Raw genomic sequence first — 21,486 nt, forward strand, 5'->3', positions numbered from 1 at the left:
AGAAAAGTTAACACACTAAAAAGCCTTGCATTGTGCCTTCTGGGTTTCAGAGGAAAAAATAATTAGAAAGAACTTTAGTAAGAGGGCAGAAAAAATCCACCTACTGAAGTAGGAAAAGAACTGCAGGATGTTTCTCTTCATAAGATAAACCAAACGGGAGCGTTCATGGGCTCGAATACAATGTAGCTTGAAGAAATGTTTAGTAACTTTTGGTTTAATTACCTACAACTGAGATAGTTATTGCACCGTCATGGTTTTAATTATGACACATTGATTAACTATGATACATGATTAACTTAAGCCCCATTTCACAAGCATATTTAACAAATAAATCATGTACAAGGTGTGTAACCAGAAAGTAAACTTACAGGTTTGTTAGAACTAGAACTTTCTCTTCTCCCTGGGTGCTAGGAGAGCATGGGAACAGTAAGTTTACACAAAGTCAAAGTTCATTTGTTCAAGATGTCCCTCAGCTTTCCAAATCTAGTTGCCAAGGGTGACTTTCTTACTGAGAAAAGCTGACTTTTGATCTAAGAGCAGTTTGTGTCCTTTTCTTCTAACATTTATATCCATTGGAGCAAAGATTCAAGTATGTTCAGTAGTGGTGAATCTTTGTCCTTGGAGTAATATTTGCCTTTGGAAAGTGCCAAAAGTCATGCAGAAGCAAGTTGGATGTTTAATATGGGAGACAGGATATTATGGCCATTTAGGGGCCCAGGATGGTGAATGCTTTAAAAAGGTTCACACACATTGTCTTCCTTGCCATTCCTGTGAGGTAGGAGAAAAGACACCATCGTCCCTCCTCCCTCCCCGCCCCCACCACTTACAGGGGTAGAAGTGAGGCTCAGCAGGCTCAGGACCTCCCTTCCTAACACACTGCCCTTCCTTTGTGCCTCAATAAAGCCATATTTCTCTGGTTGTTGGGCTTCTTGGCTCTCCGGAGATGAGGAGCAAACAGTCGGTGAGCCCACTCTCTGGAAAAGGAGTTTCTGGTAAGGCCATCCCGGGCTTAGAACTTGGCATAGAAGCTTCCAAGACCTGAGGCAGCTCTGGCATCCAGCAACCATGCATCTGGTGTGTCAGCCCCTCTCTCATGGGCCCCCAGTCACCCTGGCTCATGGCATCTCTGCATCTTTCCATAGCACTGGCCATCCCCTCTTTCTCAGATAGATCCCAAATCTAAATCCCAAAAGAGAGTCAGAATAATCGGCTTACCTCTTCATCAACAGCTCATTGGGTAGTGCCTTCCACACCAAGCACCCCCATCCATCAAAGATGGCCTCATGCTGCTGCCCTAAGCAGGTGACCATGGGAGGGGAAGCTTCAGCTAGGAGGGGACACAGGGCATGGAAGTACCACACTGGTTATGGAAGGCACATCTAGAATGTGGCAGTGACAATGCCAATGCTGATGACCATGATGGTGACAATGATACGTACCATTTGCTGAATGCAGAGCATATGCCTATCACCATGCCAAGCCTTTTGCGTGCGTTTTCTGCGAGGCTTGTAAACTGAGTCTGTGCTCAAGCCCCAAAGAGATAGCTGGACAGGCAGCAGTAGAGAATTCCAACAGTGTCTCCAGTTCTTCCACCATGCTAAAATGTACTATGTGGTATCATGACTTCTGGCATCTTTTGCTGGCCGAAATGACCAAAGGGGTAATCCTACCACCTTCACCCATCCCTGACCCAACATAGGAAGTCTAAAAATGGAGGCATCCTAGGATTCCAGCTCTCCTTTTCTCCTTGTCACCTTGATTTGTCATATGGGGCTAATAGCTCATTGGAGTCAATACATGGCCCTTGTACAGTCAATACCTTTCCAGCTGCAACCTGTCACTCCTGATTCTTCTTTCTGCTCAAGCCCTCCTTGCTCTCTGGAAGAGAGGCTCAAACCTTCTGAGAAGGCAGAGCTGATACGATGTGAGGGGTCAGTAACCCCATCTCTCCTCCAGGCATCTATGAGTACCACCTGAGAGATTCATTCGGTTGGTTTTGAAGGTTGTCTGGTTTTCTGGAGAACGCTTATTATGGTGTGCATACCCCCTTTTAAAGGGTAACTTGTTGGGCTTTTATTAAATATAAACCAAAACCTTCTGGGGAAAGATGACAGCTGTCCAAGGAGTGATGGGGAAGTCATCACCATCACCAAGTGTCCTTACTCTACCATCAAGAATGCACATCATTTGTATTTGTCTCCAAAATAAAGGAAGAAGGCTGCCCAGGGACTTCTTCCAAAGCTCCTAAGATGGGAATGTTGAATCACATCTCAATTCCTTATCTCCCATGTTCCCCTCCTGTGTTGCCCAGACTTGCCTGATGACAAAAATGACCCAGCATACCTGTCAAAATGCAGAGTCCTAGGCCCCCACTGGACCTTCCTACCCACAATTCTAGGCAGGGGCCTGGGGATCTGTATGTTTATAGTATACCAAAGGCCTTGATCACCAGTGAAGTTTGAGACACTGCCATACTCTGAAACCACTAATTTTTTTCCTCTCTCTCCACATTAAATCATTTTTAATGCCTACTGCAATCAGGGTGTGAAAGCAAACTTGGACACCAATAAGCAACATGATCTTAACAAGCCACTTCCCTTTCCTGGTCCTTATTCTCATCTGAAAAGTGGGAGTATTTTACTAGATCACTTAATAATGCAGTCTACCATTTGTATTTGCCAGCATGGGCTATAAAAATTAATGTCACAGCCAGGCACGGTGGCTCACACCTGTAATCCTAGCACTCTGGGAGGCCGAGGCAGGAGGATCGTTTGAGCTCAGGAGTTCCAGACCAGCCTCAGCAAGAGTGAGACCCATCTCTACTAAAAAATAGAAAGAAATTAGCCAGACAACTAAAAATATATAGAAAAAATTAGCCGGGCATGCTGGCACGTGCCTGTAGCCCTAGCTACTCAGGAGGCTGAGGCAGAAGGATCGCTTGAGCCCAGGAGTTTGAGGTTGCTGTGAGCTAGGCTGATGCCACTGCACTCTAGCTTGGGCAACAGAGCAAGACTCTGTCTCAAAAAAAAAAAAAAATTTATGTCACAATGTTTTCCACAATTTTTTTGAAGCCTTTTTATAATCAATCACTTTAAATTTCCAGGAATATAACCAGGGCCAGAGAGAACTAAAGGCTCCAAGTCCCTGTGTATGCTGAGATGATGCCTGTGAAAAGGCCTGGCATAGGGCCCAGTACTTAGAACTTCCTGAAAGTGTTAGCCTCCTTCTCCCAACTGTGTCATGCCAACCACATTTTCAAGTAGTAGTCACCACAGAGGCTTCTGCATCAGCCCTGCACATGCAGCTCTCATGCCACCCCCCTGAATTCACCACCACACAGGGCCACCAGCAATGGGCTACCTTTGCACAATATTCTCCAGTGGCAAGTGGTCAACTCCAAAGCCCAGACTGTTTCCACCACACTGTGGTTCCCCAGAGGAGGCCATCACTCAGCCTGCCCCAAGCCAGGTGTGGTCCCCCTGTGGTTTACTTCTGGAGGGACCCTCAGTCTCGGCCCATTTTACCCATGGGATGGAACCTGAGAAGGAGATAGGGCAATTCTGACAAGAATACCAAAGATCCACATAACTTTTATGTTTTGGTCTGCTCTGAAGGGAAATCCTTTCTTGCTCTACTAATGGGTAAACTCTGACCTCTAGCTTCTAGACAGAAACAAAAGCACAGCTTTTTTACTGTTTAAGTACCTCCATCAGAGTCATGAAATCATCTGTCAAGACTTTTTAACTTCTATGCTTCCATTCCGGTAAGAACCTTTTAAATGAGGACACTGCTGATTGCTAGTGATGTTTTTTGAGCAAAAACACTCAGGGCTACAGATGAAAGCCAATCAAAGGTAAAATGACTCATTGGGGAAGTTAAGTCTCCTATACTTAGATTTCACTAGAAGCTTCAAAGGCGAAAACAAGTCTAGATTTCAGTCTCAGTTGCTGTCCGTTTCTGCAGTGAATGAGTGTTTTTCTCTTAGCCAGTGTATCAGGCAGGGTTCTAACACAGAAACAGAACCAGTAGGAGACATATATATATAAAATACACACCCAGATTTATTTCAAGGAATTAACTTAGGCGACTGTGGGGGCCGACAAGTCCAAAATTCACAGGGTAGGCCAGCAGGCTGGAAATCTTCAGGCAAGAGAGCTGATGCTGCGGTCTGCAGGTGGAATTTCTTGTTCCTCAGAAAATTCACAGTTTTGTTCTTAAGGCCTTTGACTGATTAGACCAGGCCCCATCTGGATTACTGTTAGAATCTCCTCTTAAAGTCAACTGATTGTACACATTAACCGCGTCTACAAAATGCCTCCCCAGCAACACCCAGATTAGTGTTTGATTGAATAACTGGGCACCATAGCCTAGCCAAGTTGGTACATAACGTTAACCATCACGGCAATGTACCCACTAAATTTTGTTGACTGTTTTACAGGCTGTTAGGGATTGCAGTAGAGAAGTGTGATGATCACTCTCACATCATCCTGCACTGATGGTCCCTGTTAAGTGACAATACAGCAGAGAAAAGCCCAGTCACTAGCACTATACCATGGACATATTGACTGGCTGGCTGGTTCCCTAAGGGATAGCGGCAGACAGGAAATGTGAGGATGAGGAAACGGGGCATGTGACAGAGAGGGACAATGAAGGGCCAGAGTTTGGTTTTCTTTTTGCCTTTCATTGGAAGGTGGTAAGTTAGCCCTGTTGCCCAGGTATGCAGAAGGGAGCAGTGATTTAGAAACTCCAAAGCAGTAAGTAATCCCCAAAAGTGGTGTATTTGGTTTTGAAATGAATAATTATTTTATTGGAAATGTGTGGTTTCCCAATTCTGTTTGCCATTGGCTAATATAATTGTGGGCTTGCATTTGGCCAGCACACACCAAACAGAAGTAGACAAAGCCTGCTTAAAATGACTTCGATGTTCCTCCTCTCTGTCCATTCTCACTAGTGATACTCTAGCTTCAAGGAGTCCTAATGTACCTGTAGTTTCCAGCATATTCTCTTTCGTCTCATAGGGTTTTGCGTATATTTTTCCCTCTGCATAAAATACTCTTCCACCTTCTTTACAAGTTCACTCTACCCAGGCTTCAGGCCTCAGCTTAGATCAAGACTTCGCAATCCTACTGCCAACAAAGATTTGAAGACTTCACTATCTTTCAAGAAGTCTTTTAGGGTCCCACAAAAATGTTTTGATTTCTTTTAAAATAAGAAGGAAAAAAATGAAACTTTAAGCCCAAGAAAATGTTTGACTATATAATATTAACATATGTATCTTTATACCAATGCAGTTGTGAAATACGATTTTTGATATTTTTCATGGAGGAAGGGACCCATGAAGGCAAGGGTACCAAGAGCCCACAGAAGTTACAATGTGGCCCAGCAGGCTCCGATAGCTCACTGCAATAGTTCTTCCTGCACCACATCATAACTGCTGGGCACTTGATGTTCTCTTCTAGCCGACATGTGCCTCGGAGGTCAGGGCCTGTTTTGTTCCCCTTTGTGTCCACAGATGCAGTTGAATAGAGTCTGGTCCTCAGTAGATGCTCTGCAAAAATTGGTGGGTGAATGAATGAATGAATGAGTGCCCCGATGTCAGCTAAGTGCAGGGTTACATGATGTGATCCTCTCATCCCTAGTAAAGATAAGGGTGCAGGTCCTGCCTGGCTCCATCTACCTTTAACCCGGTGTACTGTCTTGGTTCCAATACCAGGTATATGTGACTTGGGGCAACTCACTTAATCTCTCTAAATCTCAGTATTGCCATATGTAAAATGGAGCAATAATAAGTTTTTGTGAGGAATAAATGAATGAATATACTACCTGGAAGGGGCTTAGAAACAGTTCCTGTTGTATAGTAAGCAGTCAGCAATTATTACTTATAATTATTGCTGGTGTTACAGCCAATTAGTGTTCTACCTCTCCCAGAGGTATTTTCACTTAAGAACTGGTTCTTGGAGAAGAGAAGAAATTACCCCCTGCCCTGCCCATGCCCCCCAACCATCATCTCTAATGGTGGGATTTCAGGGTGTGTAGGACAGACTAACAGAAGCAAAGAGAACTCCTCTGGGTAGCTTACTGGAATGGGGGCGGGGCAAGACCTATTAGGGAAAAGTGCACAGTTATTAGAGTGTAACCCACTGGGTTCAAATCCTGAATCCAACCCTTCCGATCATTACCTATTTTTTTTTTTTTTTTTTTGAGACAGAGTCTTGCTTTGTTGCCCGGGCTAGAGTGAGTGCCGTGGCGTCAGCCTAGCTCACAGCAACCTCAAACTCCTGGGCTTAAGTGATCCTCCTGCCTCAGCCTCCCGAGTAGCTGGGACTACAGGCATGCGCCACCATGCCCGGCTAATTTTTTTTCTATATATAATTTTAGCTGTCTATATAATTTCTTTCTATTTTTAGTAGAGATGGGGGTCTCGCTCTTGCTCAGGCTGGTCTCGAACTCCTGACCTCGAGCGATCCACCCGCCTCGGCCTCCCAGAGTGCTAGGATTATAGGCGTGAGCCACCGCGCCCGGCCTCGACCATTACCTATGCTCTGCAAACTTCCAATTCCTTAGTTGCAAAATGAGGCTCCTAATAGCGCCTACCTCGTGGAGTGCCTGGGAGGATGAAATGAGCTACCGCATAGGAATTGGGAATTCACATCTATTAACTTATTTGATCCTCATGACCTTTTAGGTGCTATTACTGTCCCCCTCACTTTAGACTGGAACCGGAGGAACAGAGAGACTAAGTAACTTGTCCGAGGTCACACAGCCGGTAGTTGGGTTAGCTGGGTTGAATTCTGGCACACTGGCCCCAGGGCCCTGTACTTAGCTGCGTTTCTTTTTATTAGGAGGTTCCTTGTCTTCTTGGTTCAGCATGAGGAGAAAGGTGTCGGGGAGGGCTGGAAGGTCATGGAAAACAAGCCTAGGTCCGTCTCTCCGAGTTTTATCCCAAGAACAAAGCGGCACAAATAAAGATGCTCACGTGTAGCGTCACGGTTGTGGCGATGTCGTAGTAGGGCAATGGTGGCAGGGATAGAAAGGGCCGATCGCAGGGGATCAGTTAGGCCTGGGATGGGCACTCTTCCCAAGAGCAGGGTGGGGTGCGACGGTGCGTGGAAAAGGACTGCCAGCTGGAGGTTGGGTGAGGAGGGTCCCCCTTCCCTCTCTTCCCCCTCCTCCCGCCACCTGCCCAGTGCCCTCCTTCCCTGCCGCCGCGTAGGGTCCAGTCCCTCCCTCCGCCCTCAGGGCCCCGCGCCCCTTCCCGCCCCAAGGGTCTCCCCTCTCCCGCCTGCGCAGCGCCACTTCCCCGCCACCCCCCCACCCCATCTGGCACCCCAACCCCCAGGTCTCCCCCACCAGCAGGGCCTGCCCGTGCCCCGCCCCCCGCTGTCCCCCATGAGCGCTCAACATCCTTTCTCCTCCTGCCCGCAGGGCCTGCCCAGCCCCCTCCTGCGCTGCCCGTCGCAGCGACTCCTGGATCGAGTGGTCCGGCGCTACGCCGAGGTGGCCGACGCCGGCAGCATCTTCATGGACCACTTCACCGACCGCGACAAGCTGCGTCTGCTCTACACGCTGGCTGTCAACGCGCACCCCATCCTCCTCCAGGTGCGCAGCGGCCACGGCAAGCCCTCCAAGTTGGGGGTCAATCTCGGACTCCCAGGGGCTGGCTCTGGGTTGAGCTCTCTCCCTCCCTTTACTGCAAAGCCCGTGGTAGGACCTTTGTGGCATTCAGGAAATATTTGTTGGTGGTGGCTCACGCCTATAATCCCAGTGTCTCTGGAGGCTGAGGCAGGAGGATGGCTCGAGGCCAGGAGTTCAAGACCAGCCTGGGCGACGTATTGAGAAATCCTGTCTCGAAAACAAGTTTTTAAAAATTGGCAAACATCTCTTGTCCCAGTGACTTAGGAGGCTGAGCCCAGGAGTTCAAGGCTGCAGTGAGCTATGATCCAGCCATTGCACGCCAGTCTGGGTGACAGAGCAGGACAATAAAGAAAGAAAAGAAAGGGAGGGAGGGAGGAAAGAAGGAAGGAAGGAAGGAGGGAGGGAGGGAGGGAGGGAGGAAGGAAGGGAAAAAGAAAAATATTTGTTGGTTTCTGCAGTGTTGAAGGTGCTGTGGCCACTGTAGAGGAAAGAGGTGTGGGAGCGCACAGCAGGAGGTGGGTAGTTGGGGACAGTAGCCACCTTCACTGCTTGAGGCAGCCCTGAAGGGCTTCGTGAAGGAGGGCAGCTTTGCCCTGTGCTTCAGAGATAAGTAAGGTCTGAGCAAGCTCAGGGGGTGGAGAAATGGCCAAAGAATGACCCACCCAGAGATGTGCCCTGCAGCTATGCTTGGAAAGGAGAAAAAAAATAGAAGTAACCTAACTGTCCAGCAACAGGGGAATGTGCAAATATGAATAAATGAGGATGCATTAGGGCCTGGGTCAACAAGACAGGTATGGTGGCCCCTGATTTCATGCAGTTTTCAGTCCAGTGGGAAACCAACATCCATGGAACAGGTGGAGCCCAGTCACTCCAATTGCCCCCTGACCCCAAGGGTGAGGACACAGAGGTCACATAATGGATGCAAATGGAAGTCAAAAGTGAGAGGGATTTGTAGGGAAAGGAGGAGGAGTAGAGAAAGGAGGAGGAAGAGGAGGGAGAAGAATAGAAGAGAAGGAAGAGGAAGGGGAGAAGGTGCAGGTGGAGGAGAAAGAAGCCATAGCAAAGACGGTTAATAAATATTGGCCAAAGAGATGATGGCTGAATACATAATAACAGCTCTCATTTACCTGGCACCTGCCACGTGCCAGGCATTGCGTTGAGTGTTTGACATCATTGCCTCATTTAATGCTCACAGCAACCCCCTGGAAATATTATTATTGTCTCCCTTTCCAGATGAGGTTAAGTGGGGCTCTGAGAGGTGAAGTGACTTGGCCAAACTCACTTAGCCAGTGTCGGCGATGGAACTCAAACCCAGAGCTGTCTGCCCTCAGAGGCCGTGTTCTTCCTCCTAAAACCTGCCTAGGGACATCGGCATTTGAAATACTAGAGGAGGAAGATGAATTGCTTGTTGTCCTGCACTCTCTGAGCAAACCCTGGCTACTCTGAGGCCTGGCTCCAGAGAGGTGTGGGTTAAGACCATGCGGCCGAGACTCTCCACTCAACCCTGGGCTCTGCCCAGGAAGATGATGGTGTGGAACCCAGGAATGGCTGCGTGGCCACACAGTAGGCCCGGGACCTCCGTCCACAGCACATGGTGGGCAATGTCCCATCTGGGCAGGGGAAACTCCAAGAGCTAATGGGCATGGGTTCTTCGCAGTGTGGTGGCGGCGGGGGCGGGGGGGGGGATAAAAAGGACAGAAGACCTCAGAAAACCATCAGAGAGGGAGATGGCTTTGTTTTTTAAAGAAGAAAAACAAGGAATAAAATGCTGAATATGTATAGTTTCTGTTATTTTCCCCATAGAAACATCCTTCTAGATACAGCTGCTTCGATCAATAGTCAAGGCCAACCAAACTTCCCTCCTCCCTTTTTCATCTCACAAATCCACAAGTTTGGCGCTCTTACAAGGAGACAGAGGAGACAGGCCCAGACTGTGTGCTTCCCTAGGCTGCCTGGAAGGTTCCGGTCAGTTGGGGAACATCTGTATGATGTACGTAGTTACCCCAGCCAGGCAGATTCACCCAGGACTGGCAGGAGAAAGACTTGGGGCCAGTGTAGTGGTTCCCAAAACTTGAGTCACCCAAGAGCCACCTTCATGATTTTTGCCCTATCCCAGAACCAGGTACCTATACTGTTATTTTTAAAAATATTTTTCTTTAAATCAGCGTTGAGTTGACCCTCTATTATTTTTCCCATAGCTTCTTCCTAAGCAGTGATAGCTGTGAAATCTAAAAGACGAGTTATAATTTTTCAACTACGCAACTCTTAAAATAAACGTGTTTCCCCAATCCTGGGTACCATCTAAAAGTGTGGCAAGTCCATTCTCACGCCCCACTTGGAGGAGCTCTATTGAAATACCGTCTACTGCAGAGAAATGAGAACTGCTGCCTTTTCTGAATCTTTCCATCGAGAACAGAATAAAAAAGCGGGCAGGGGCAGGGGTATTGCCATGTTCCAAGAGGGATAAAAAATGTTGAGAGACACTTTGCTGACACATTCTGAGCCCCGGGACGCCTGCGTAAGGCTGATCTTTCTGCGCTTACAGTGGGAGATGAAGAGAGAGAGAGAGAGAGCACGCGCGAGCTGTCACCATGAGATTTTTCTCTCTAATCCTCTAATGCCTCCTCCTTCTGGCTTGGCAGATCTTCCCTGGGGCCGAGGGATGGCCACTGCCCAAGTACCTGGGCTCCTGTGGCAGATTCCTCGTCAGCACCAGCACCAGGCCGCTGCAGGAATTCTACAGTGCACCCCCAGACCAGGCAGCCGACCTCGCATACCAGCTCCTTGGCGTCCTGGAGTCTCTGAGGAGCAACGATTTGAACTATTTCTTCTACTTCACCCATATCGAGGCAGACATGTTTGGCATCTTTAACAACGGGCATCTGTTCATCCGGGATGCCAGCACACTGGGCGTCATCGACAAGCAGGAAGGTACCCAGCGTGGGCCTGGCTGAGCAGCTGTCAGAGGGGAAGTTAGGGTGACAGCAGCTAGGGAGGGGTGGCCAGGGGTCACCCTATTGGACCTTTCCCATCTCCACGTGTCACAGTGAGAGCAACCCAAGTTCAGGGAATGTTAAATGTCATGTAAAATGTCCCTCACCCTCATTTGAATTTCTGCTCCATCTCCCAAGCAAAGTGGACTTGGCCTTGTCCGCGATGGGCATTGCACACAGTGGCACGGCCCGGGCTGCACTCCCACAGGGCAGTGCTGCTGTCCTGTCGGGTCTGTGTGGCTCAGGGACCCTCCCTGCTTCTCTGAACACACACACACAATCCTTCCGGGACCATCCCCACCTCAGAGCCTTTCTCATCAGATGCTTTTAGCCTTTATCTAAAGCCTCCATTGGTACATTTTGCAATCCATTCTGGCACACTTGCTTTTTATAAAGTTTTCAAATTCTAAAGCATGGAACCGAATGAGGTGGCTGAGTGACTCATGTTTCTCACTATGTGCAAAGGCTCATCCAGAGTTCTAGAACCCTTTGAACGCCCCAATCTCTAACAGTGACCAAATTTTCTTAGCCCGAGGAGGGCGCAGAGGATTTTCTTTTCCGATTTCTGAGTTTGTTTATATGAGAGGGCCTACAAAGATAGGCAAATTAAACCACACTTACCCCTTCCCTCATCTGTCCTTATTAAGAAGACTCAAATGAGAAGAAATGAGGCTGATTCCAGAATATTCAGGATATGTATTATAAATCACTAAAGGTCAGTCCCAATACAACCCTTTGAATGAATATTCGGAATTACCTGTTTTTTTCTCCTGCCTTTGTATTTTAAAAGAGCAAATGAAACCAGTCCTAATAATTTCCTGAGTTTCCTAATTCAATAATAATGAGGGACTTACAATTATAAGCCCGACTTCTGATAGGGATAAGTGCGTTTTCCATGCCAAGGCCTCAATCTATTATGGCAGAGAGAGTTCTTCCCATGTGGTTCTCAGAAGGAGTCATTGTGTCCCTGAGCTGTAAATCTCCTGGTGACAGGGAGATGCTGAGAGACTAAACCACTTTGCCCAGCAATTCTAATTAGTGGTGCCCTCCTCCAAGGAGCACAGATTGTAGGGTGTGTAATATTTCCCATTTCTCTTCTAGGCAGCCAAGCAGCCACCAGGGCAGGAGAGAATAAAGACATTTTTAGCTGCCTGGTTTCTGGCTGCCAGGCCCAGCTGCCCTCCTGCGACACCATTCCTGAGAAACAGAGCCTGGTACTTGCGTGTCAGCAGTTGCTGCCTCGACTTCTCCAGAAGAGGTTCCCCTCCCCGGTGCAAGAGGAGATAGACTTCGCTCTTGCTCAGTGTGGGGAGGGTGCCCACCCAGACTCCGAAGTCCTCGGGGCCGCCAGCCGGCTGAAGGACATCCTGAGGCCCCTGAGAACCTGTGACCCCAGATTTGCCTACCGCTACCCAGACTGCAAATATAATGATAAGTTCTGAGGGGCCAGAGCCCAGCCGGCCTCGGGGGACAACACGCTTGGCCCTCCATTCCCCTGGCTGGGTTGCTGCAAGGTTGAAAGCAGCAGCTCCATTTTAAACCGTAGGAGAAATGCACGTTCATTTCCCAGGGACTGAGGGACACTCACGCTACCAGAGGGGGGCTGTGTGATACAATGTGATTGTCCCACCCCACCCCACTGGCTGGGACGTCCTGGCAGAGCCCAGGGGTGGGCATCAGAACACCAGGGTGTGTATACTCACTGGATGTCTTTGAGCCTCAGTTTCCTCTATTCCGCACCAGATCTTGCGAGGGTGAAAGAAGACAGAGCTGTGAGGGCCCTGGGACACATGCTCAGCACCTCATAGCCCAGGGGGTTACCACGGGTGTTGTTCCAGAAGCGCGCACCGGCAGGGCGACCGAGAAAGCCAAGCAGATCAGGACGCTGATTTGGGGGGGCTCCCAGCCGCTGGCACTTCCGACTCGGACAAGAGGGCTCCTTCCTGCTCCCAGTGTGCCACGGGGTGAGGAGACACATGCCCACCAGGGACATGCCTGCCACAGCCCGCTTCTGGGCCACGCACTGAGGGCCTGGGGCTCCACACACAGTGCGCGTCGCATGGGGCACCTCGTGGCGTGGGAAGGAGCCCAGGTGAGAAGAGCAGGGGCCAGGAAATCGAAGAAAGGAAATCGAAGAAAGGTTCAACAAGGCTGTCAGGGTGTCCTTGAGGCAAGAGCGGCCATCAGAGGAGCCCTGTGCCTCCCACGAATGGACCCCCTTAGCCTCCCTGCTGCACTTAGTCACTGGCGGGCCCGGCCTGTGGGAAGCGTGGCTTGGGCCCCACCACAGAGAGCACAACATCTGGGGCCCTAGTCAGCCCCTCTTCCTAGAGTAGGAGGGCTGTGCCGGGAGAACATTCTCGTTGTAGCCACAGCTGGGCACCAGCGCCAGCTCTCTCCACACTCGAGATTCTAAGGAGTCCAAGAATTTTTATTCACACTTGGCCTTACAGGTCATTACATAAATATATATTTTTTAAGGTCAGCCAATAGAACATACCTTGCTTAATAGTTTTTTAGTTTGGTTTATACTTTTTAAATATTCAGCCACACGGTACGTGGGCTTCCATGTACACTCTTGGCCCGGCCCCTGAAACATTAGTGGAGGATCTTCTGGGTCTGTGCCCAGCCTCTCTGCCGGCCCTCTACCCTCAGGGACCCTCTTGGTCTACCTCCTCTTTTCTACCTCTGAGTCCTCACCTTTAAGGTCAGAACACTTGGCTGAACAGGCCTTGCTATGCAGATGGGGAAACTGAGGCCCAAGGAGCAGGTGTTCTTTGCTGGCATAGTTCCAGAACTCCCATCACCAGTCCATTCTCCTCTTGCCTTCCCCTTCAGCCTCTGCCTTTCACCCTGTACTACCCAATTCTGGTCTCTTCACTCACAATTAAAAATGGACCCCCCCAAAGCCTTATTTTGTGGTGTACCAGGTTGCCTGTTGGGTTTGCCTTCTGACTGCTGCAGGTACTGCCCCGGGGCACCCATGACAGTGAGGATGATGATGGGCCAACCTGTGGAAGAGCAGCCTTGGGCTGCCTGAGAAGTTTTGAAATGCCTGCCTTGTAGCTAGAGGCGGAGGGTGCAGACTGACCACCCTTCCCACCTGCGCGGTCATGGTCCCTCCCCTGCTGGCCTGGCCGCAGCGAGGCCTCCGGACCAGAGCCCAGGAAAGAGGCTGCAGCCACCAGATCCTCCAGAGTTCCACAGAGGAGAGTTTCCACAGAGACCCTGTGAAACACGAGCCCGGCCCCAGTGTTTTTCCACTGCGAAGTGCTTCCACGTGATGAGTGGCTTCGAGTCAGGGCCCCAGGGTGTCCCGAAATGGGCCAGCGTGTGGCCTGAGGTAATCCCCTAACCCCTCCACCGCGTCTTCCCACCTGCACAGGTGTGGGGTGAGCACTAACCCCTTATCTCCTCCAGACCAGTCGCCTGAGACTCTGAGGAATGTTCCTTCAAAACCATCATGTAACGCCTGGAGCTGCTGAGTCCAGGCAGGAAATGCAGCCCCGGTCCCCTGCCGAATCAGCAGAAAGAGATCTTGTGCCCTAAGCCACTCGAGGGCCCCCTGAGGGGTCTGTTGGGAGGTTTGTTTTTAGTACAAATTATAATAAGACTGTGTGTGTGTGCAGCTGTGTTCACATCCGCAGCGTAGGCCAAGAGCTGAAGAAGGCAGGGCCTACATATGCATTGGAATGGACTAGAAAGAGTTCCCCAGCTAGTGGCTTTTCCAGGTTTAGGAGGTCACAGAGTCCTTTTTCTCATACACTTTCATGACAGAGCAGATGTGTTGTTCTTGTCAATGTGCCTGAAGACCGTGGGCCCCACTCAGGTGCTGCCTTCAGGGAACATCTGCCCCCTCCCCCCAGCCATCTGCTGACGCTCTCTCCCACCCCGTCCCTGTGGTGGGCAGAGCTGAGCTGCCCAGATCTCCCTGCAAGGAACAAGCCCCCCCATCGCGGGAGTGGAGTTGGCAGGCAGCCTCAGCTGTCAGCCCCTTCAGGCTCTGCCACCGTCACACAGAGTGGCTTTACTTGAGGTCACACCTTTCCTAGAGTATATCTACATCCAGTGACTAGGCATGGAGAGGTGTGAAGGCCCAGCCATTTTGGCCTACTGAGCGACAACTCTGACAGGCAATTCTCCTTCCAGAATTCTCCACCGGGCTGGTCAAGACCTGGTTGGGCCTTAATCACAGTCTAACTTCCCTCTGCCTATCCTGCTTCCTGTGCATTCTTTCTACAGATGTTGATCTCTATTAAACATTTTGCAGCCTGTAGTGTGCTGAATGGTGGCCCCCAGAAAGATATGTCCATGTCCCAATCCCCAGAACTATTTCCTTAAATGTGACTATTTCCTTAAATGGCAAAAGATGTGATTAGGGATCTTGAAGAGGAGGGGATCATCCCGGATTATCCAGGTGGGCCCTAAATGCCATCACATGTATCCTTATAAGAGGGAGGCAGAGGGAGTTTTAAGATAGAAGAAGAGCAGATGATGTGAAGACAGAAGCAGAGATTCGGGTGATGCGGCCACAAGCCAAGGGACTCCAGCAGCCACGAGCAGCTGTAAAAGGCAAGGAATGGATTCTCCTGCAGAACCTCCAGAGGGAGTGAGGCCCTGCCCAAACCTTGACTTCAGCCCAGTGAAATGGACTTCAGATTTCTGGCCTCCAGAACTGTGAGAGAATAAATGTCTATTGTTTTGAGCCACCCACTTTGTAGTAATTTGTTACAGCACCCATAGGAAACTAATACCCACCCCAAAGGCCATCAGAATATCTGCTTCCAGAGAACCCAACCTGCAACGCTCCCCAATTCCACTCTATTGTGATCAATTCAGAAGCAAGACCCAACATGAGGGGGTGTGTGATGTGTCCATATCTAGGCCTGAGGGTGTCATTTCTCCACTTAGAAAGTTCCACGCCTCATTTAAGCCCCTGTCTGAGTCCTACCTTGACCCTAAGCTTTTCCTGACAGCCCAGCTCCCAGGGATCCCTTTCTGAATCCTGTCTCTGAACTCCTGGACCACGGGTCTGTGTCACGTTTGAGACTAATCCCCAGGGTATGCCAGAGAGATCTGTGTCCCACCCTCCCATCCAGGTAGGAGCTTCCTGAGGATGGCAGTGATACAGGGTGCTTTGTGTCCCCCGTAGCAACTGGCACAGAGCTGGGCACAGAGCAGATGCCAGGAAAATGTTCTTGCTGAGGATAATGACCATGTTCTCCAGCCCTCTTTGCTTGGTTGTTGTTCATGCACCATACTGGCCACACATGGGACAGAGCCACTGCCTCAGGAACAGTGCCTTCCCCTCAACAGCCAGGAGACAGGTGAGTCAACATACAAGTGACTTCAGCCAGAATAAAATCACTGTTGTGCATTCTCAGTGCCCTAGAATTTTGGAGGCATTACAGTATTTTCCGGAGTTATATCATCCATTGCTGTTTAGCCTGCAGGACGAGTACGTAATTCATGGGGCCCAGGGGAAAATGAAAACGTGAGATCCCCTGTTCAAAGATTATTAAGAATTGCAAGACAAGACAGCAGAGCATTAACTAAGCTCAGGCCCTCTGCGATTGCGTAGGTTGCAGGCCCACGAAGCTGGCCCTGGTGCCTGTAAATACTAATTCTCCTTACTCTTGGCATAGCGTGTTCATGGCAATTGCTGGAGTCTCATTTGACCACCACACCCAAAGGGAGTAGGTGTGGGACCAGGGGAAGTATATAAAATATTTAACAATTGCCATGGCAAAAAAACCTGACCCATGAGAACAGGCTCCACTGGCTATAGCTGTCAGGAGGGCCAAACCACAGCCCTGCAGGCAAGTTCTTCTTTTCAAATGAGGAAACTGGCTTAAGTGATTTGCACGAAGTGACAATTTTTAGGTCTCCTGCTTTCCCAGTCCTCCCCTGTAGCATCTGACTTCTGCCTATAAGTGATTCCATGAGCCTGAATATTTCTTCTAGAGTTAAAATTAATACTTTGGTGAATTTGTTTTCTTTTTTGGAAAGATCTAGAGCTCCAGAATCAGACAGACCTGGTATCAAATCATGACTCTGCTGGTTTCTGTGTAACCTTAGGCAGGTTACTTAACCTTTCCTTATCCATAAAAGAGGGAGAAAAATGACCCTTGTGCGGTCATTGTCCTATGTAAATAACATGATGTCCCTCAAGATCCCAGCACACATGGGCATTCTATATTTGAAGGCAAATGTAGAGAGAGAGCAGAGGGTCTCTCGGCAGAAAGGGTTCCTTGCACAGCCAAGGTGAGCACAGCAGCCTCTTGGGAGGGACCCTGATCCCTGCTCCAAGTCTCCACTCCAGCCCAGAGGAGCTACCAGGGTGGTTCAAGCTGTAAGACAGTCAGACTGGGGCTTTTTTTTTTCCCTCCCCCACCCAGACCCTAGGTGGATCATGAAAGGCAGGGGGCCGTCCACCAGGCTCAGAAGGGAAACCTCCTCAAGCAGGTAATGCTGGGAGGCCTGAAGACGTCTGTCCACACTCAGTATATGAAGAGAAATGAGGACTGCGTCTTGGCCCATTGACAGCTGCATCCTCACTGCCGGTTCGTGGTGACGTGGCTTTTCTGCACATTTCGGGCCTGTCTCTCACATATGTTGGCACAGCTGAGCTCATATGCACGCAAGGATACTCTCTGGTCTGTCTCCCACTCTTTATGGTATTGTTGAAAGACGGGGGAGGGCTGTGTGGGCGGGGGATCAACACACAGGTAGGGGGCCCCTACATTTGCAGATATAATGACCGTCCACAAGGCAACTTAGTGGAATCCACCTGCAAAGGTGGGCGAGGCAACCTGTGCCCACCCATGAGAGCTCTTTGTAAAAGAAGATAAGAAAACAGGAGCACTCCTGTCCCATTCAGGTGACCAGGACTGAGTCCCGGACTGTGACCCTAGAGGTAGCGTGGCATGGCAGAGGGAGCACTGGTTCTGGAAACAGACACATCTGCCTTCAGATCCTGCATCAGCCCCTCTGGCAAAAGTCAGTGCATCAAAGTTATGCATCGCAGCAATGATATTGATTGCAATTGAGTAATGAATAAGCAAATAATTTGCAAAGAATAAGCAAAGCCATTCATTGTAACTGCAAAATATTGGAAACAACCTAAATGTCCATACATAGGAGAATGGTCGAATAAATTACAGTCCATCCATACAATGGAGTGCCATGCAGCTGTACAAATGAATGAGGAAGATCTCTATGAACTGATATGGAATGATTTGCAGGAATACAGTGCTAAGTGAGGGGGAAAAAGCAAAGAGCAAGAATGTATTTATAGGATGTTACCTTTCATGTAAGAAAGAAGATGTAAGAAAACATTTCGGTATCTCCTCATTTGGAATGCTCTGGTTTGGATGCTGTCGGGAGATGGGGGTAATTCTATGATTGCATATCTCAATAAATCCTATCTGTAGCACAGGAGGAATGAAGCGTGGCTAAAGCTCTGATTAGCGGAGCAGCAGCAGTCACTCACATTCTCATAGTACCCAGGATGGGGGATGTTTGGTCATTTTTGTTTGAACAATGTTCATGTTGTTGTTTGTGCTCAGACATGAGTACAGAGTGGCCTTGTTTTGTCCTGATCCCTCTTGGTCACAGAGTGGCCTTGTTTGATGTTGGCGTTTTGAGAAATTATTTATGTTCAAAGAGAACATGAAGGCCAAGCTATGAGGCCACGCCAGCTGTTGTGGGCTGCTTTTGTCCTTCTGAGTGAGACAACTGGTGAAACTCGAATAAGTAAATTAGATTAGTAAAATTCGATTAGTATATAGCATTTTATCAGTGTTAATTTCTTAGTTTCGATAATGTACTATGGTTATGTAAGACGTCAACATGAGGGGAAGTTGGGTGAAAGGTATAGAGGAATCCTGCATACTATTTTGGAACTTTTCTGTAAGTCTAAAATTATTCCAAAATAAAAAGTTAAAAAACAAAAACAAAACCAACTCGGTGCATGAAGTAGGAATTAATTTGGCACTAGGTGAAGAGGTTTGTTTACATACTGGGAATGTGCTGTATAAAACAAAACACATATCTCAAAATACTAAAGCATTACTTGTGTGACAGTATGGTCCCAACTAATAGAAACACAAGGAAACCGAGTTGGATTAAAAGGAAGATCCAAGTCTCCCATTTGATGTTTACTCTAGGGTGATGTTCATCGAGTAGAACCATCCCTACATGGTTTTCATTGTTACTGCTCTTTCTCTCCCTCTCTTTTATTTAATTTGCCCAAGTGAATGTGCCCATACTAGAACCAGGGCTGCCCCTGCCACGCTGGAAGGCAGCAGAGACCTGGGCCTTTCATAGGCTCACTTCTGATCCCTTCCCTTCTACACACAGACCACAGGCCATTTAGCTGAATCCACGTTTCTCCTTCCTGCCCATATCTGGAGCTTCTCTCTGAAAAATCATTCTTTAATGGGAATTGTGCCAAAAGCAAGTTAGTATTCTCCTTGTCAAAATGACAAATATTTTAATATTTCTTTTTTTTTTTAAATGATCCTACCCAAGGCCAGCAAACATTCAGGAAAAGAGGCAAGTCATGGAAACTTGGTGAGAACATAATCCTATTGAAAAGCAATTTGGCAAAGTTCATCAAGAGCCTCAAAACGGATGGCACACTCTACCCAGTAATTCCACTTCTGGGATGCTGTCCAAAGGAAGTAATCAAGAATGCAGAGAGAGATTTATGCACAGACTGACTGTTAAAAATCACGGATTGAACACTTGTAACCCCTACTAAAACAAGGGAGAGTAACTGGAATTTTTAATAGGCATAAACTACAAGACAGGGGAAAATGAAAGAGGAGAAAAAATAGAAGCACAATTTTGAAAGCTGGAAAGCAAATAACTTAGCGGGACCAAAAAAAACCCCTGAATCCTAAACTGACAGCAAAGAATGCTGAGAACCAAACCAATTTACACCACAGAATCCCTCAGAAGGTTGAGGAATTAGTGGCACTAGATCCCCCAGGAAGTGAGGGAAAGGGGTGGCTGAAATAGGGTTGAGGCTCACAAGGCTGTTTTAAGAATCAATTGGATCCACGTGGATCTCCCTACTCTTCACAGCCAGGTGATGGTCCTCTAAGACCAACAAAAGATTGGAGGCTCCTTCCCTGGAGAGAGTCAATCAAAGGGTTTTCAGGGACAGCACACAGAGATCAGGGTGGCAGGTCACACTGAAAACTAGGGGATCGAGGGCTCGTTTGCACAGTGGCTGCGAGGTCCCCACCCTTACCTGCACTGGTAGCCTGGCCTTCACCTCCAGGCAAGAGAATGGCCCCAAAGACCCGACATCAGAAGTCCCTCAGCCACCTCCACCCAGCCAGGTCCCCACAGTGAAGGTCGAAGCTGGCAAACCCCACTGGCTATCCAGAGCACCCAGTCATATTTTTACTTCCTCACTCTTCTTATTTTCGGGTTTTTTTCCTAATATGATTTTGAAATAATTTCAGGCCTTCAGAAAAGTTCAAAGTACAAATTCATATTCCCAATTGGTGGCTTCTTTCCCGTGTTTGCTTTATCATTTCTCCCTCCCTCTCCACCTCTCTCTGCCTCCGTGTATCATGCTCTCCCTCCTCCCCCACCCCTACTTTTTTCTAAGCCATTTTAGAGAAGTTACAGATGTGCCCCCAAGTACTTCAGAGTATATATATCCTAAAAACAAAGTAAAGGCTTACATAAGCACAGTATGATGATCAAAACCAGGAGATTAACATTGATACAACACTATTATCTAACTATAACCTGTTAAAAGAAGACCTTCAGATGAATTAAACTTCACAGAGTTTAATTGAGCAAAGAACGATTTGAGAATTGGGCAGCCCCCAGAATCAGAATAGGTTCAGAGCAACTCCAGGGATTCCACATGGTTAGATAACATTTATGGACAGAAAAAGGAAAGCAAGGTACAGAAACAGCTGGACTGGTTACAGTTTAGCGTTTGCCTTTGCCTTATTTGAACACACTTGAAGAATTGTCCACCTGTGATTTGCTGAAACTTGGCTGCTGTGATTGGCTGAGGCTCGGGTACTTGTTACAAAAGTAAGTTACAGTGTGTTTATACATCCAGTTACCTCACAGTTCACTAGGTATGGAGAAACCTTCAGGCTGAACTTAAAATATGTAAGGAAGTGGCTTTACACTAAACTTAACAAGCCCTTATTTATTAACAAATTTCGCCAATTTCCCAATAATGTCTTTCATAGAATTTTTTCTCCTGGCCCAGGATCCAACACAGGACCACATATTACATTTAGTTGTTGTGTCTCTCTAGTCTCCTTTAATCTGGAGATTAATTTCTCAACGTGTGTGTGTGTGTGTGTGTGTGTGTGTGTGTGTGAGATCACTTTGACGTTTTCGAAGTGGAAAGGCTAATTATTTTGTAGAATGTCTTTCAATTTTTTGTTTGTCTGATGTTCCCTCATGATTCAGTTTAGGTTATTCATTTTGGGTAGGAATGCCTCAGAAATGATGCTGAACTCTCTTCAGTGCATCCTCTCAGAAGACGTATCAGGTCAATTTGTCTCATTATTGGTGATGTTCACTTGGTTAAGGTGAGGTCTACTAGGTTTCTCCACTATAAAATTAACACATAACTGAAGAGGAAATACTTTGAGACTACGTAACTATCCTGTATTCATCCAACTTCTACCCACTCATTTCAGCATCATTGATGATTCTTATCTGAATCCATTATTATTATGATGGTTGCCAAGTGCTGAGTTCCCCCTCCCCTTCCATTTTCTTTTCTTTCCTTTCTTCACTAGGTCTTGTTACTTTGCCTAGGTTGGAATGCAGTGGCTATTCACAGGCTCAAGCGTAGAGCACTATGGCC

General features: G+C 48.0%; 1 protein-coding gene across 1 annotated transcript in view; it reads left to right on the forward strand.

The window, feature by feature from the left end:
• DIPK2B (divergent protein kinase domain 2B) overlaps positions 1–12,070 on the forward strand; it is a 42,714-nt gene extending 30,644 nt beyond the window's left edge. Inside the window, exons 3-5 of the mRNA XM_069464292.1 lie at positions 7,426–7,599; positions 10,278–10,566; positions 11,730–12,070. Of these exons, the coding sequence (XP_069320393.1) occupies positions 7,426–7,599; positions 10,278–10,566; positions 11,730–12,070 (804 nt within the window). The remainder of the gene's footprint in view (positions 1–7,425; positions 7,600–10,277; positions 10,567–11,729) is intronic.
• The last annotated feature ends 9,416 nt before the right edge of the window (positions 12,071–21,486 follow it).

Source organism: Eulemur rufifrons, chromosome 30 (assembly GCF_041146395.1).
Source record: "Eulemur rufifrons isolate Redbay chromosome 30, OSU_ERuf_1, whole genome shotgun sequence".
In the NCBI taxonomy this organism is placed as follows: Eukaryota; Metazoa; Chordata; class Mammalia; order Primates; family Lemuridae; genus Eulemur; species Eulemur rufifrons.